The sequence below is a fragment of the Arachis stenosperma genome, chromosome 4 (assembly GCF_014773155.1).
Source record: "Arachis stenosperma cultivar V10309 chromosome 4, arast.V10309.gnm1.PFL2, whole genome shotgun sequence".
In the NCBI taxonomy this organism is placed as follows: Eukaryota; Viridiplantae; Streptophyta; class Magnoliopsida; order Fabales; family Fabaceae; genus Arachis; species Arachis stenosperma.
Genome location: NC_080380.1, coordinates 61,148,445 through 61,163,629, shown reverse-complemented (window position 1 = coordinate 61,163,629; position 15,185 = coordinate 61,148,445). Strand labels below are relative to the sequence as shown.

Genomic DNA, 15,185 nt, shown 5'->3' with positions numbered 1-15,185 from the left:
TAAGATGACGAGAAATTGCAGAAGGACCAAAACAGAAATGAAAAATTGCAGAAGAATCAAAACAGCAAAAAAGCTTAGCTCAATTATGAAATCCTAAAAGAGAAATTGACAATTTCAAAAGAGTAACAAGAACAGAAAGCAAATCTAGATCTCAATTACTCTCTTGACCAAACAGTAAAAAAGAAATTATAGAAGAAGTAAAATGAAAACAGAAAAGAAAGTTAAGATCCAATTTCCAATTGTTAGAACTATAAAGAGGAAAAGTAAAAGATGATTCTCAGATGAAGAATTTCAGTGGAGTTCTTCAATCTGAGTTCCAAGACCCAAAATAGAAAATGGAAGTTGCAGAAGAAATAAAAATGAACACAGAAAGAAAACTTAGATCTGATCCCAATTCCCAACTTCTCAAAAGGAAAATTAAAAGAAAACTAAAAGTGAGCTAAAGATCTGATCTCGTCCAAATCAAATTTGATCCTATTTATACACTTTCTATTTTCAGTTTTTGAGCAATTAGAATGGGCTTTTGGGTTGGCCTTGAATGAAATTGGGTTGGGTTGCATTGTAGCTCCTTCCAGTGGAGCGCTCCGTGCATGAGATGAGCGCTACGTTCATTCCCCAGGCGTGCATCCCTCGTGCGCAAGTTTTCTTCATAGCGCTCCCTTACTGAGCGCTACACTCAAATTTTGAGCGTTGGCTCTTTAGTGCGTGCCTTCCTCACATTAGCACTGCCTTATTGAGTGCTACGTTCCTTTATTTGAGCGCTGCACCATTTGGTGCATGAGTTTCCTTGCCCAGTGCTGCCTTAGTGAGCACTACACTCTACTTTTGAGCGCTCCTAGTGTACGGATGGCACGAGCTTCCTCCCCCAAGCTTGAAAATATTGAAAAGGTAACAAAGTGAGCTCCACGCTCACTTTAGAAGTGAATGCTAGCCATGTTTGCTAGTGGACGTGGCATTCTTCTTCTTAACGCAACGGTTCCCTGATTGCTTTCCCTTTCTCTTCATTTCTTCAGCTACAAGCAACCAAACAAGCAATCAAAGTCTCACCAAAATTATAAGGTCTTTGCATCATTCATAAAATCAATAAATTCTAGCATAAACCTTATGATTTGGTGTAAAATAAATAATTTTTATTGATTCAAAATAATCATGAAATTCTACTCCAATCACTTACTTGTTGTGTAAGAAAGTGCATAAAACCTAATGAAACTAACAAAAAAATGCTTGTAAAACTAGCATAAGATGACTTGTCATCACAACACCAAACTTAAACCTTGCTTGTCCCCAAGCAAGCACTAAATATGAGAAGAAATGAAATAAAACAGAGAAGCATTTATATCCTTATTTAGCAGGTAATTGAATTTGGTTCATGGGGTTTTATGCAGACAAAATGCAGCTCAATTATTCTTAGCTGCTAGCTGTGAAATGTCTCTTTGAGGATTCACTAGATTTGCTGCTATAATGCCTTGCTCTTTGATTGATTCCTGTTAGATTTTTCCTTCTTTCTTTTGCTTAAAAAGCTTATTTCTCAATGATGGCTCAGTGTCAAGTGTTGTAGCAGCCTTTTGGCTCAATTTTTCTCAACACCTCTTCACTACAGACACTTGGCTCACAATTTTTCTTAGGAACATTGGTGCCCAGCATCTCTTTGGATCACTAAATGCTTTGTAGCTAGGTTGCTCTTGATAATGGACTTTCGGTTGATAATCCCGGATTAGTTAACCCAAGTTACCAAGTTTTAAAAGACTCATCAGAAGCTAATTGTCCAATTATATCCTAGTACAAGAAGCACCACAGGCATATGTCCTAAGGTCCAAGCTATTGGTGTCTAGCCTTATTATTTGTTTTTTTCATTCTTGTTGCCAATTCTTGGCTTTTCTTTTCTTTTTCTTTCTTACTTTTCTTTATTTTCCAGGGATGTTCATTAATTGAAGGTTTTATCACAGCAACTAAGTTCTCACTACAAAGGACATTCTATTCTGCAGCTTTTATTGTTGAGCTTATCATCCAATCAAGCAATTACCACCACTGAACTTCATTCTAATTCCTACCACATTGGACAATTACTTTCTATTTCAAACATTTTCTCTTATTGATGTAAAAGGGAAACAAGACATGAATTTAAGCAGATGAAGATGAAAACAAGCATTTAAACCAATGCAATTAACAGACATCAAAATTTGCACTATCTGAACTAAACATCAAGGTAAACAGCAACTTCTCATTCAGAACATTTCAAAGCGGAGTGAATTTTGTGACAATACAACCTCTCAGGAGTGTCTTGCAGCTTTCGTTTTGTCTTCATCATCTTTTACTCTTGCATTTCCCTTGGTGATGATTCTTTTAAGAGGCTGAGTGTCTTTTCTGCATAATTATGGGAAGTTGCTTGTTTTTCCAAGCACTTAGGCAGATGGTTAGCATGCATGAATTATTGTAGGTTCTTGAACTTACTTTGGTGAGGAAACACCAAACTTAGTCACTTACTACTATCTATGATGCATCAGTTACATGAAACCTTGTGCTTTTGCTAAAAGTAATAAAATTAAAAACTAGAGAACAGACAATAGTTCAGTGGTTTCTCTGATTGCTTGGAGCTACTAACCATTTATGCAGAGGGTTGAAATGTGTTTTTAAATGAGATTTTTGGTGGAACACCAAACTTAGCATCCTTCATTCTCCCTTAAATTGTTTTGGTGTGCAACACCAAACTTAGCTCCTTGCAATACAGATAAATCTACTTAACCCTTTTTTTGAAATAGTTAAGAAAAGAAATCTACCTCTTGTTGGGTTGCCTCCCAACAAACGCTCTTTTATTGTCACTAGCTTGACATCCTTCATTCTTGCTCAACTTAATTCCTGAACCTCCTTCTCTTTGTCCTAATGACCTCCCAAGTAATGCTTTGCCGTGTGGTGGACGAAATTGTGATCCTCAAAGTTGGTCTCTTTGTACTTGTATGAAATTTAAATATTGGCTCTATCAGAAATACCCCAAAGAGATCATGGTATGATGAATTGGGATCTTAATAATCCCTGGTAATGGCACATGTGATGACAACTCCGTTCAACTTAACCAGCAAGTGTACTAGGTCATCCAAGTAATACCTTACGTGAGTAAGGGTCGATCCCACAAAGATTGTTGGTATGAAGAAAGCTTTGGTCACCTTGTAAATCTCAGTTAGGCAGATTAAATGGTTTATGATAAGTTCGAAAATAAATAATAAACATAAAATAAAATAGTAAATAGTTACTCATATAATTCCATGGTGGGAATTTCAGATAGGCATATGTAGATGATGTGCTCCTCTCGAATCTCTACTTTCTTATTTCATTCATCTAATCCTTCTTACTCCTTTCCATGGCAAGCTGTATGTAGGGCATCACCTTTGTCAATGGCTACATCCCATCCTCTCAGTGAAAATGGTCCTATGCTCTGTCACAGCACGGCTAATCATCTGTCGGTTCTCAATCAGGTTGGAATAGAATCCTTGATTCTTTTGCGTCTGTCACTAACGCCCAGCCTTCAGGAGTTTGAAGCTCGTCACAGTCATTCAATCCCAGAATCCTACTCGGAATACCACAAACAAGGTTAGACTTTCCGGATTCCCGGAATCCTACTCGAAATACCACAGACAAGGTTAGACTTTCCGGATTCCCATGAATGCTGCCATCTATCTAGCTTATACCACGAAGATTCTGTTGGGGAATCTAAGAGATATGCGCTCGGCCTAAGGTAGAACGGAAGTGGCTGTCAGTCACGCGCGTTCATAGGTGAGAATGATGACGAGTGTCACGGATCATCACATTCATCAAGTTGAAGTGTAACGTATATCTTGGAATAAGAATAAAAGAGAATTGAATAGAAAATAATAGTAATTGTATTGAAACTTGAGGTACAGCAGAGCTCCACACCCTTAATCTATGGTGTGTAGAAACTCCACCGTTGAAAATACATAAGTGAAAGGTTCAGGCATGGCCGAATGGCCAGCCCCCTAAAATGTGATCAATGGCCCGCTAAGATGAAGAATAAAATAAAACTGAGACCAAAGATGAAACGTGGTCAAAAGACGACTAATACACTAGTAAAAAGTCTTATTTATACTAAATTAGCTACTAGGGTTTACATGAGTAAGTAATTGATGCATAAATCCACTTCCGGGGCCCACTTGGTGTGTGTTTGGGCTGAGCTTGATCTATCCACGAGCTGAGGCTTTTATTGGAGTTGAATGCCGAGTTATAGTGTGTTTCTGGCGTTCAACTCCGGGTCGTGACGTGTTTCTGGCGTTTGATTCCAGACCGCAGCATGTACTTGGCGTTGAGCGCCACTTTACATCGTCAATTCACGAATAAAGTATGGACTATTATATATTGCTGGAAAGCTCTGGATGTCTACTTTCCAACCCCGTTGAGAGCGCGCCATTTGGATTTCCGTAGCTCCAGAAAATCCATTTTGAGTGCAAGGAGGTCAGATTCCAACAGCATCAGCAGTCCTTTTGTCAGCTTTTTTCAGAGTTTTGTTCAAATCCCTCAATTTCAGCCAGAAATTACCTGAAATTACAGAAAAATACACAAACTCATAGTAAAATCCAGAAATGTGAATTTAACATAAAAACTAATGAAAACATCCCTAAAAGTAGCTTGAACTTACTAAAAACTACCTAAAAACAATGTAAAAAAGCGTATAAATTATCCGCTCATCACAACACCAAACTTAAATTGTTGCTTGTCCCCAAGTAACTGAAAATCAAATAGGATAAAAAGAAGAGAATATACTATAAATTCAGAATATCAATGAATATTAGTTCTAATTAAATGAGCAGGACTTGTAGCTTTTTGCCTCTGAATAGTTTTGGCATCTCACTTTTTCCTTTGAAGTTTAGAATGATTGGCTTCTCTAGGAAATTAGAAGTTTAGATAGTGTTATTGATTCCCCTAGTTAAGCATGTTGATTCTTAAACACAGCTACTTTTATGAGTCTTGGCCGTGGCCCTAAGCACTTTGTTTTCTAGTATTACCACCGGATACATAAATGCCACAGACACATAACTGGGTGAACCTTTTCAGATTGTGACTCTGCTGTTTTTGATTCTGTTTTTAATTTTTATATTTTTTCGTGACTCCACATGATCATGTACCTAATAAAACACAAAATAACAATAAAATAAAATAAAATAGAAATTAGATAAATAAAATTGGGTTGCCTCCCAACAAGCGCTCTTTTAATGTCATTAGCTTGACAGTGGGCTCTCATGGAGCCTCACAGGTGATCAGGTCAATGTTGTATAGCCCCAACACCAAACTTTGAGTTTGGATATGGGGTCTTAACACCAAACTTAGTGTTTGGTTGTGGCCTTCCAACACCAAACTTAGAGTTTGACTGTGGGGGCTCTTCTTGACTCTGAACTGAGAGAAGCTCTTCATGCTTACTCTCTTTTGTCACAGAGGGATGGCCATGTGCCTTAAACACAAGGTAGTTCCCATTCAATTGAAGGACTAATTCACCTCTGTTGATATCTATCACAGCTCCTGCTGTAGCTAGGAAAGGTCTTCCAAGGATGATGCATTCATCCTCTTCCTTCCTAGTGTCTAAGATTATGAAATTAGCAGGGATGTAAAGGCCTTCAACCTTTACTAACACGTCCTCTACTATTCCATAAGCTTGTCTCAATGACTTGTCTGCCAATTGTAATGAGAATAAGGCAGGTTGTACCTCAATGATCCCCAGCTTCTCCATTACAGAGAGTGGCATAAGATTTATCCCTGACCTCAGATCACATAGAGCTTTTTCAAAGGTCATGGTGCCTATGGTACAAGGTATTAAGAACTTGCCAGGATCTTATCTCTTTTGAGGTAAAATTTTCTGAATCCAGGTGTCTAGTTCACCAATGAGCAAGGGAGGTTCACTTTCCCAAGTTTCATTACCAAACAACTTGGCATTTAGCTTCATGATAGCTCCTAAATATTGAGCAACTTGCTCTCCAGTCACATCTTCATCCTCTTCAGAGGAAGAATAGTCTTCAGAGCTCATGAATGGCAGAAGGAGATTTAATGAAATCTCTATGGTCTCTATATGAGCCTCAGATTCCTTTGGATCCTTAATAGGAAACTCCTTCTTGCTTGAGAGACGTCCCAGGAGGTCTTCCTCACTAGGATTTTCATCCTTCTCCTCCCTTGTGCATTCGGCCATATTGATCACATCAATGGCCTTGCACTCTCCTTTTGGATTCTCTTCTGTATTGCTTGGGAGAATACTGGGAGGAGTTTCAATGACTTTCTTACTCAGCTGGCCCACTTGTGCCTCCAAATTTCTAATGGAGGACCTTGTTTCACTCATGAAATTGAAAGTGGCTTTTGACAGATCAGAGACTAAATTTGCTAAATTAGAGGAGCTTTGTTCAGAATTCTCTGTCTGTTGCTGAGAAGATGATGGAAAAGGCTTGTTATTACTGAGCCTATTTCTTCCACCATTATTAAAGCCTTGTTGAGACTTTTGTTGATCCTTCCATGAGAAATTTGGGTGATTTCTCCATGATGAGTTATAGGTGTTTCCATAAGGTCCACCCATGTAATTTACCTCTGCTATTACAGGGTTCTCAAGATCATAAGCTTCTTCAGAAGCTGCCTCTTTAGTACTGTTGGATGCATTTTGCCATCCATTCAGACTTTGAGAGATCATGTTGACTTGCTGAGTCAACACTTTGTTCTAAGCCAATATGGCATTCAGAGCATCAATTTCAAGAACTCCCTTCCTCGGAGGCGTCCCATTATTCACGGAATTCCTCTCAGAAGTGTACATGAATTGGTTATTTGCAACCATGTCAATGAGTTCTTGAGCCTCTTCAGGCGTTTTCTTTAGGTGAATCGATCCACCTGCAGAATGGTCCAATGACATTTTCGAAAACTCAGATAGACCATAATAGAATATATCTAATATGGTCCATTCTGAAAATATGTCAGATGGACACCTTTTGGTCAACTGCTTGTATCTTTCCCAAGCTTCATAGAGGGATTCACCATCTTTTTGTTTAAAGGTCTGAACATCCACTCTAAGCTTGCTCAACTTTTGAGGAGGAAAGAATTTATCCAAGAAAGCCGTGACCAACTTATCCCAGGAGTCCAGGCTATCCTTAGGTTGTGAATCCAACCATATTCTAGCTCTGTCTCTTACAGCAAAAGGGAAAAGCATGAGTCTGTAGACTTCAGGATCAACTCCATTCGTCTTTACAGTCTCATAAATCTGCAAGAACTCAGTTAAAAACTGGTAAGGATCTTCAGATGGAAGTCCATAAAACTTGCAATTCTGTTGCATTAAAGCAACTAGTTGAGGCTTAAACTTAAAATTGTTAGCTCCAATGGCAGGAATGGAGATGCTTCTTCCATCAAATTTGGACGTTGGTTTTGTGAAGTCACCAAGCATTCTCCTTGCATTATTGGTGTTGGGTTCGGTTGCCATCTCCTTCTCTTGTTCTAATATTTCTGAAAGGTTACCTTTAGATTGTTGTAATTTAGCTTCTCTTAGTTTCCTCTTCAGAGTCCTTTCAGGTTCAGGATCAATTTCAACAAGAGTAACTTTTTTCTTGTTCCTGCTCATATGAAAGAGAAGAAAACAAGAAAAGAAGAGGAATACTCTATGTCACAGTATAGAGATTCCTTTATGTTAGTAGAAGAAGAAAAGGGAGAAGAGTGAAGAAGAATGGATTTGGATTTTTAGATGAAGAGAGGTGAAGAGAAGTGTTAGTAAATAATTAAATAGAATAAGAAAAGAGAGGGAGAATTTCAAAAATAATTTTGAAAAAGGGATTAGTATTTTCGAAAATTAAATATAAGATATAATTAAAATTAAAATTTAAAACAATTAGAAAGAATTTTTGAAAAAGAGAGAGGTATTTTCGAAAAGTGAAAGGGAAAAAGTAGTTAGGTGGTTTTGAAAAAGATAAGAAACAAACAAAAAGTCAAATAGTTAGTTGAAAAAGATATTAAAATCAAATTTGAAAAGATAAGATGATAAGAAGATGGATAAGATATTTTGAAATCAAAATTTTGAAAAAGATAAAACTTTTGAAAAAGATATGATAAAAGATAAAAAGATTTAATTTTTAAAATTAAAATTAATTACTTAACTAACAAGAAACTAAAAGATAGGATTCTAGAATTTAAAGATTGAACCTTTCTTAACAAGAAAGTAACAAACTTCAAATTTTTGAATCAATCATATTACTTGTTAGTGTAATTTCGAAAATTAGATATAAAGATAAGAAAAAGATTTTGAAAAGATAAGATTTTTAAAATTGAAAATTTGACTTGACTTGTAAGAAACAACTAATTTTAAAAATTTTTGACCAAGTCAACCCAAAATTTCGAAAACTTGGAGAGAAAAAAGGAAAAGATATATTTTTGATTTTTGAATTTTTAATTATGAAAGAGAAAAACACAAACATGACCCAAAACATGAAAATTTTGGATCAAAACACAAGATGCATGCAAGAACATTATGAATGTCAAGATGAACACCAAGAACACTTTGAAGATCATGATGAACATCAAGAACATAATTTTGAAAATTTTTTGTTGCAAAGAAAACATGCAAGACACCAAACTTAGAAATCTTTAATGCATGGAATCTAACAAACGAAAAATACATATGAAAAACAACAAACAACACAAAACAAGAAAACATCAAGATCAAACAAGAAGACTTGTCAAGAACAACTTGAAGATCATGAAGAACACCATGAATATATGAATTTTCGAAAAACGCAAGAAAAATTTTTAAAGCATGCAATTGAAACCAAACTTAAAAATTGACTCAAGACTCAAACAAGAAACAAAAAATATTTTTGAATTTTATGATTTTATTAATAAATTTTTTTTTGGATTTTTATTAAAATTTTTTTGTTTCGAAAATATTTTTGGAAAAAAACGAAAAAGAAAAGAAAAATTTTGAAAAAGTTTTTGAAAAGAAAATTACCTAATCTGAGCAACAAGATGAACCGTCAGTTGTCCATACTCGAACAATCCCCGGCAACGGCGCCAAAAACTTGGTGGACGAAATTATGATACTCAAAGTTGGTCTCTTTGTACTTGTATGAAATTTAAATATTGGCTCTATCAGAAATACCCCAAAGAGATCATGGTATGATGAATTGGGATCTTAATAATCCCTGGTAATGGCACGTGTGATCACAACTCCGTTCAACTTAACCAGCAAGTGTACTGGGTCATCCAAGCAATACCTTACGTGAGTAAGGGTCGATCCCACAGAGATTGTTGGTATGAAGCAAGCTATGGTCACCTTGTAAATCTCAGTTAGGCAGATTAAATGGTTTATGATAAGTTCGAAAATAAATAATAAACAGAAAATAAAATAGTAAATAGTTACTCATATAATTCCATAGTGGGAATTTTAGATAGGCATATGTAGATGCTGTGCTCCTCTCGAATCTCTACTTTCTTATTACATTCATCCAATCCTTCTTACTCTTTTTCATGGCAAGCTGTATGTAGGGCATCACCGTTGTCAATGGCTACATCCCATCCTCTCAGTGAAAATGGTCCTATGCTCTGTCACAGCACGGCTAATCATCTGTTGGTTCTCAATCTGGTTGGAATAGAATCCTTGATTCTTTTGCGTCTGTCACTAACGCCCAGCCTACAGGAGTTTGAAGCTCGTCACAGTCATTCAATCCCGGAATCCTACTCGGAATACCACAGACAAGGTTAGACTTTCCGGATTCCCGGAATCCTACTCGGAATACCACAGACAAGGTTAGACTTTCCGGATTCCCATGAATGCCGCCATCTATCTAGCTTATACCACGAAGATTCTATTGGGGAATCTAAGAGATATGCGCCCGGCCTAAGGTAGAACGGAAGTGGTTGTCAGTCACGCGCGTTCATAGGTGAGAATGATGATGAGTGTCACGGATCATCACATTCATCAAGTTGAAGTGCAACGAATATCATAGAATAGGAATAAAAGAGAATTAAATAGAAAATAATAGTAATTGTATTGAAACTTGAGGTACAGCAGAGCTCCACACCCTTAATCTATGGTGTGTAGAAACTCCACCGTTGAAAATACATAAGTGAAAGGTTCAGGCATGGCCGAATGGCCAGCCCCCCAAAACATGATCAATGGGCTCCTAAGATGAAGAATAAAAAAAAAATGAGACCAAATATGAAACGTGGTCAAAAGACGACTAATACACTAGTAAAAAGTCTTATTTATACTAAACTAGCTACTAGGGTTTACATGAGTAAGTAATTGATGCATAAATCCACTTCCGGGGCCCACTTGGTGTGTGTTTGGGCTAAGCTTGATCTATCCACGAGCTGAGGCTTTTATTGGAGTTGAACGCCGAGTTATAGCGTGTTTCTGGCGTTCAACTCCGGTCGTGACGTGTTTCTGGCGTTTGACTCCAGACAGCAGCATGTACTTGGCGTTGAGTGCCACTTTACGTCGTCAATTCCCGAATAAAGTATGGACTATTATATATTACTGAAAAGCTCTGGATGTATATTTTCCAACGGTGTTGAGAGCGCGCCATTTGGAGTTCTGTAGCTCCAGAAAATCCATTCTGAGTGCAGGGAGGTCAGATTCCAACAGCATCAGCAGTCCTTTTGTCAGCCTTTTTCAGAGTTTTGCTCAAGTCCCTCAATTTCAGCCAGAAATTACCTGAAATTACAGAAAAACACACAAACTCATAGTAAAGTCCAGAAATATGAATTTAACATAAAAACTAATGAAAACATCCCTAAAAGTAGCTTGAACTTACTAAAAACAATGCCAAAAAGCGTATAAATTATCCGCTCATCATCGTGTGACCGTTTGCTGTGAAGATGTCCTTTGTTTCTTCATCCATAAGTTCAAGGCTTCCATAAGGAAGAACCTTTGTCACTAAGTAGGGACCAGTCCATTTGGACTTGAGTTTACCAGGGAAAACTTTGAGCCTGGAGTTATACAAGAGTACTTACTATCCTGGTTTAAACTCCTTCTTTGAGATCCTTTTGTCATGACATCTCTTAGCCTTTTCCTTGTAGATCTTATCATTCTCATAGGCTTCCAGTCTAAACTTATCCAACTCATTTAGTTGCAGTAGTTTCTTCTCTCCTACTGCTTGAGAATCTAGGTTGAGGAGTTTAGTGCCCCAGAAGGCTTTATGCTCAAGCTCTACAAGGAAGTGACAGGACTTGCCATATAATAATTGAAAAGGGGACTTCTCAATAGGTGTTTTAAAGGCTATCCTGTATGCCCAGAGAATATCTTCTAATTTTCTGGCCCAATCCTTTCTTGTGTTCCCCATGGTTTTCTCCAAAATCTTCTTCAACTCCCTATTTGCAAGCTCTGCATGGCCATTGGTCTGTGGGTGATATGGTGTGGCTACTTTATGCATCACTCTGTATTTGTGAAGTAGTTTTTCCATTTGTTTGTTACAAAAATGGCTACCACCATCACTGACAAGACCCTTAGGCACTCCATATCTAGTAAAAATGTGCTTCTTAAGGAATTGAAGGACAATTTGTGCATCACATGTAGTTGTTGCTATGGCTTCCACCCACTTTGAGACATACTCTACTACCACAAGTATCTATTTGAAGGAGTATAAAGGTGAAAAAGGGCCCATAAAGTCTATGCCCCAAAGATCAAAGAGTTCTACTTCCAAGATGTAGATTTGAGGCATCTTATTCCTTCTTGTCAATCCTCCAGCTCTCTGGCACTCATTGCATAGATGAACGAACTCCCTGGCATCCTTGAAGATGGTTGGCTAATAAAATCCACTTTGGAGTACCTTGGTAGCCGTTCTTTCTGGTCCAAAGTGACCACCATAGGCTGAATTATGGCAGTGCCACAGTATATCTTTCATTTCATTCTCAGGAGCATATTTCCTAATCATCCCATTTGGACACCTCCTGAATAAGAATGGTTCATCCCACAAGAATTTCTTAGCTTCATTGAGCAGCTTCTTCACCCGTTGCTTGGTGAGTTCTTGAGGGATCTTCCGTCCAACCTTATATTTTGCAATATCTGCAAACCAAGGGCCTTGTTGGATTTGCAAAAGGTGTTCATCAGGAAAGCTTTCGTTTACTGGATGTGAAGCTTCTTGATTTGTTTCTTTTGGCAGCATTGATAAATGATCAGCGACTTGATTTTCACTCCATTTTCTATCCTTTATCTCAATGTCAAACTCTTGTATGAGCAATATCCATCTGATGAGTCTTGGTTTGGCATCCTGTTTTGACATCAAATACTTAAGGGCAGCATGATCAGTGTAAACTACAATCTTAGATCCAATCAAGTATGATCTTAACTTATCAAACGCATAAACCACAGCCAATAATTCCTTCTCTGTTGTGGTGTAATTTTTCTGAGCTTCATTCAATACTTTGCTTGCATAATAAATGACATGGTGTAAATTGCCCTTCCTTTGTCCCAACACAGCACCAATTGCAAGGTCACTTGCATCACACATGAGTTCAAAAGGTAATTCCCAATCTGGGGGTGTGATGATTAGTGCTGTTGTGAGTTTGGTTTTTAAAGTTTCAAAGGCATGCTTACAGTTTTCATCAAAAACAAAAGGATTGTCAACCACCAGCAAATTGCTTAGTGGTTTAGCTATTTTAAAAAAATCCTTGATGAATCTTCTATAGAATCCGGCATGTCCTAAGAAGCTTCTAACAGCTCTCACATTAGTTGGTGAAGGAAGTTTCTCTATAATTTCTACCTTTGCCTTGTCAATTTCTATCCCTTTTCTTGAAACTTTGTGGCCAAAAACAATTCCTTCGGGTACCATAAAATGGCATTTTTCCCAATTTAAAACCAGATTGGTTTCTTGGCACCGTTTCAAGACTAGGGTAAGATGATGCAAGCAAGCATTGAAAGTGTCACCAAAAACAGAGAAATCATCCATGAATACTTCAATAAATTTTTCTACCATGTCTGAGAAGATTGATAGCATACATCTTTGAAATGTAGCTGGAGCATTACACAATCCAAATGGTATCCTTCTATATGCAAAGACTCCAAAGGGGCAGATCAAAGATGTCTTCTCCTGATCCATGGGGTCAACTACTATTTGATTATAGCTAAAATATCCATCAAGAAAATGGTAATATGCATGGCCAGCTAGCCTTTCAAGCATTTGGTCAATGAAGGGGAGGGAAAAATGATCTTTGCGTATGGCATCGTTCAACCTCCTGTAGTCAGTACACATCCTCCATCATGTCACAGTTCGTGTGGGAATGAGCTCATTTTTCTCATTAACAATGATAGTCATCCCACATTTATTTGGCACCACTTGAACCGGGCTTATTCATGAGCTGTCAAAAATAGGATAGATGATCCCTGCATTCCATAACTTCATTACTTCTTTCTGAACAACTTCTTTCATTGTAGGGTTTAGCCTTCTCTGAAGTTGAACCACTGGTTTGGAATTGTCCTCCAAAAATATCTTGTGCATGCATATGGCAGGGCTTATGCCTTTCAAGTCATCAATGGTCCACCCTAATGCACCTTTGTGAGCTCTCAATACAGCAAGGAGTTTTCCTTCTTCTTCTTTATTCAAGGTGGATTTGATGATCACTGGAAAGCTATATGCTGCACCAAGGAATGCATATTTAAGGTGTGGAGGAAGAGGTTTCAATTCTTGGGTTGGCTTCTCCTCTGCCTTGCTTTCAGAAGAGCTTTCAGTCACGTGTTCCCTTGAGACATCTTGAGCTGCTTCTATCTCTCCTTCTTGCTCTTCCTGACTGGTCGCTTCAAGCACTTCCTCCACCAGATCTTCTATCATTTCCACTCTCATGTGCTGTGCTCTCTCAGGGGGGTGTTCCATAGCTTTGAAGACATTGATGATTATTTGCTCATCATGCACCCTGAGGATCATTTCACCTTTCTCTACATCTATAATGGCCCTTGCTGTGGCCAAGAAAGGTCTACCCGAGATAATTGAGTTATGTCATTTTTCTTCCATGTCTAAAATGACAAAGTCACCGGGGAATATGAATTTTCCAACCTTCACTAACAAATTCTCCACCACTCCATTAGGTATCTTGAGTGACCGATCTGCCATTTGAAGTGACATTCTAGTTGGTCTGAGTTCTTCTATTGCAAGCTGCTTCATTAATAAGAGAGGCATCAAGTTTATGCTGGCTCCTAGATAACAGAGGGCTTTGTCCAATGTTCTGTTGCCTATAGTGCAAGATAGGATGAAGCTTCCTGAATCTTTGAGCTTTGGTGGAAGACCTCTTTGGATGACAGCACTGCACTCTTGGGTTAAGATCATTGTCTCTTTTTCATTCCAGCTCCTCTTCTTGTTAATAAGCTCCTTGAGGAATTTTGCATACAGAGGTATCTGCTCCAATGCTTCAATAAGTGGGATATTGATTTCCAGCTTCTTGAAAACATCTAGGAATTTGAAAAACTGTTGGTCTTTGATCTCCTTCTGAAATCTTTGAGGATATGGCAGAGGAGGGGTGTAAGGCTTCATTATCTTCCTCTTTGTGATTGCTCCTTCATGATTTGCTTTCCCTTCTTTGAAGCTTGTGGCTATTCCTTTTTCTCCTTAAGTGTCACTTCTTCCTTGCTGCTGGCCTCATCATTTTCAGCTGGCCTCTTGTTAGCTTCTTTTTCATTCACCAAGGTTCTTCCACTCCTTAATTAGATTGCTTAGCATTCTTCTTTGGGATTGGGAATGGTGTCACTTGGTAATGCATTGGGTGCTCTTTCAGCCACTGTTTGCTTGGACAATTGGCCAATTTGCCTTTCCAGATTCCAGATTCCTTAATTGGAGATCCTATGAGATTCTTGGGGTGGTTATGGTTGATTATGGGATGTTGATAGTGGATGATAGTTATTTTGGTTAGCTGAGGGGTTATTGGGTGGATAATAGTTGGATGAGGGTTGGTTATTTTGTGGTTTTCTGTATTAAATTTGGTTAGTGTTTTGATGGTTTTAATGGTTTATGTTTTTGGAATTGTTCTGGTTTGAGTTTCTCTGCCAAGGCTATTGGTTTTGGTTGTCTCCCCCACCTCAAATTGGGGTGTTCCTCTAAGATGAGTTGTAGGTATCTCCATGGAACTCATTTTGTCCAGCTCCTTGGTTGTGCATGTATTGGACTTGCTCAGACTGTTGCTCTTTATAGCTTTCTTCATTTTGTCCCCATGTTGGTGATGGTTGATTTCTAGTGTTCACT

The 15,185-nt window shown here is 38.0% G+C and overlaps 1 protein-coding gene and 1 non-coding gene across 2 annotated transcripts; one reads left to right on the top strand and one right to left on the bottom strand.

Annotated features, from left to right (window-relative positions):
* Positions 1-6,947: 6,947 nt before the first annotated feature.
* LOC130977185 (small nucleolar RNA R71) lies at positions 6,948-7,051 on the top strand. Its single transcript, XR_009084889.1, has one exon. It is a non-coding gene; the product is annotated as a small nucleolar RNA R71 (small nucleolar RNA).
* A 6,898-nt stretch (positions 7,052-13,949) lies between these two features.
* On the bottom strand, positions 13,950-14,480 carry LOC130975035 (uncharacterized). Its single transcript, XM_057899871.1, has one exon. It carries the CDS (start codon positions 14,478-14,480, stop codon positions 13,950-13,952), a length of 531 nt encoding a protein of 176 aa, XP_057755854.1.
* Positions 14,481-15,185: the final 705 nt, after the last annotated feature.

Bases quoted from the DNA above. Each gene is read 5' to 3' on its own strand.
- LOC130975035 (XM_057899871.1), bottom strand. From the start codon at position 14,480: ATGAAGCCTTACACCCCTCCTCTGCCATATCCTCAAAGATTTCAGAAG.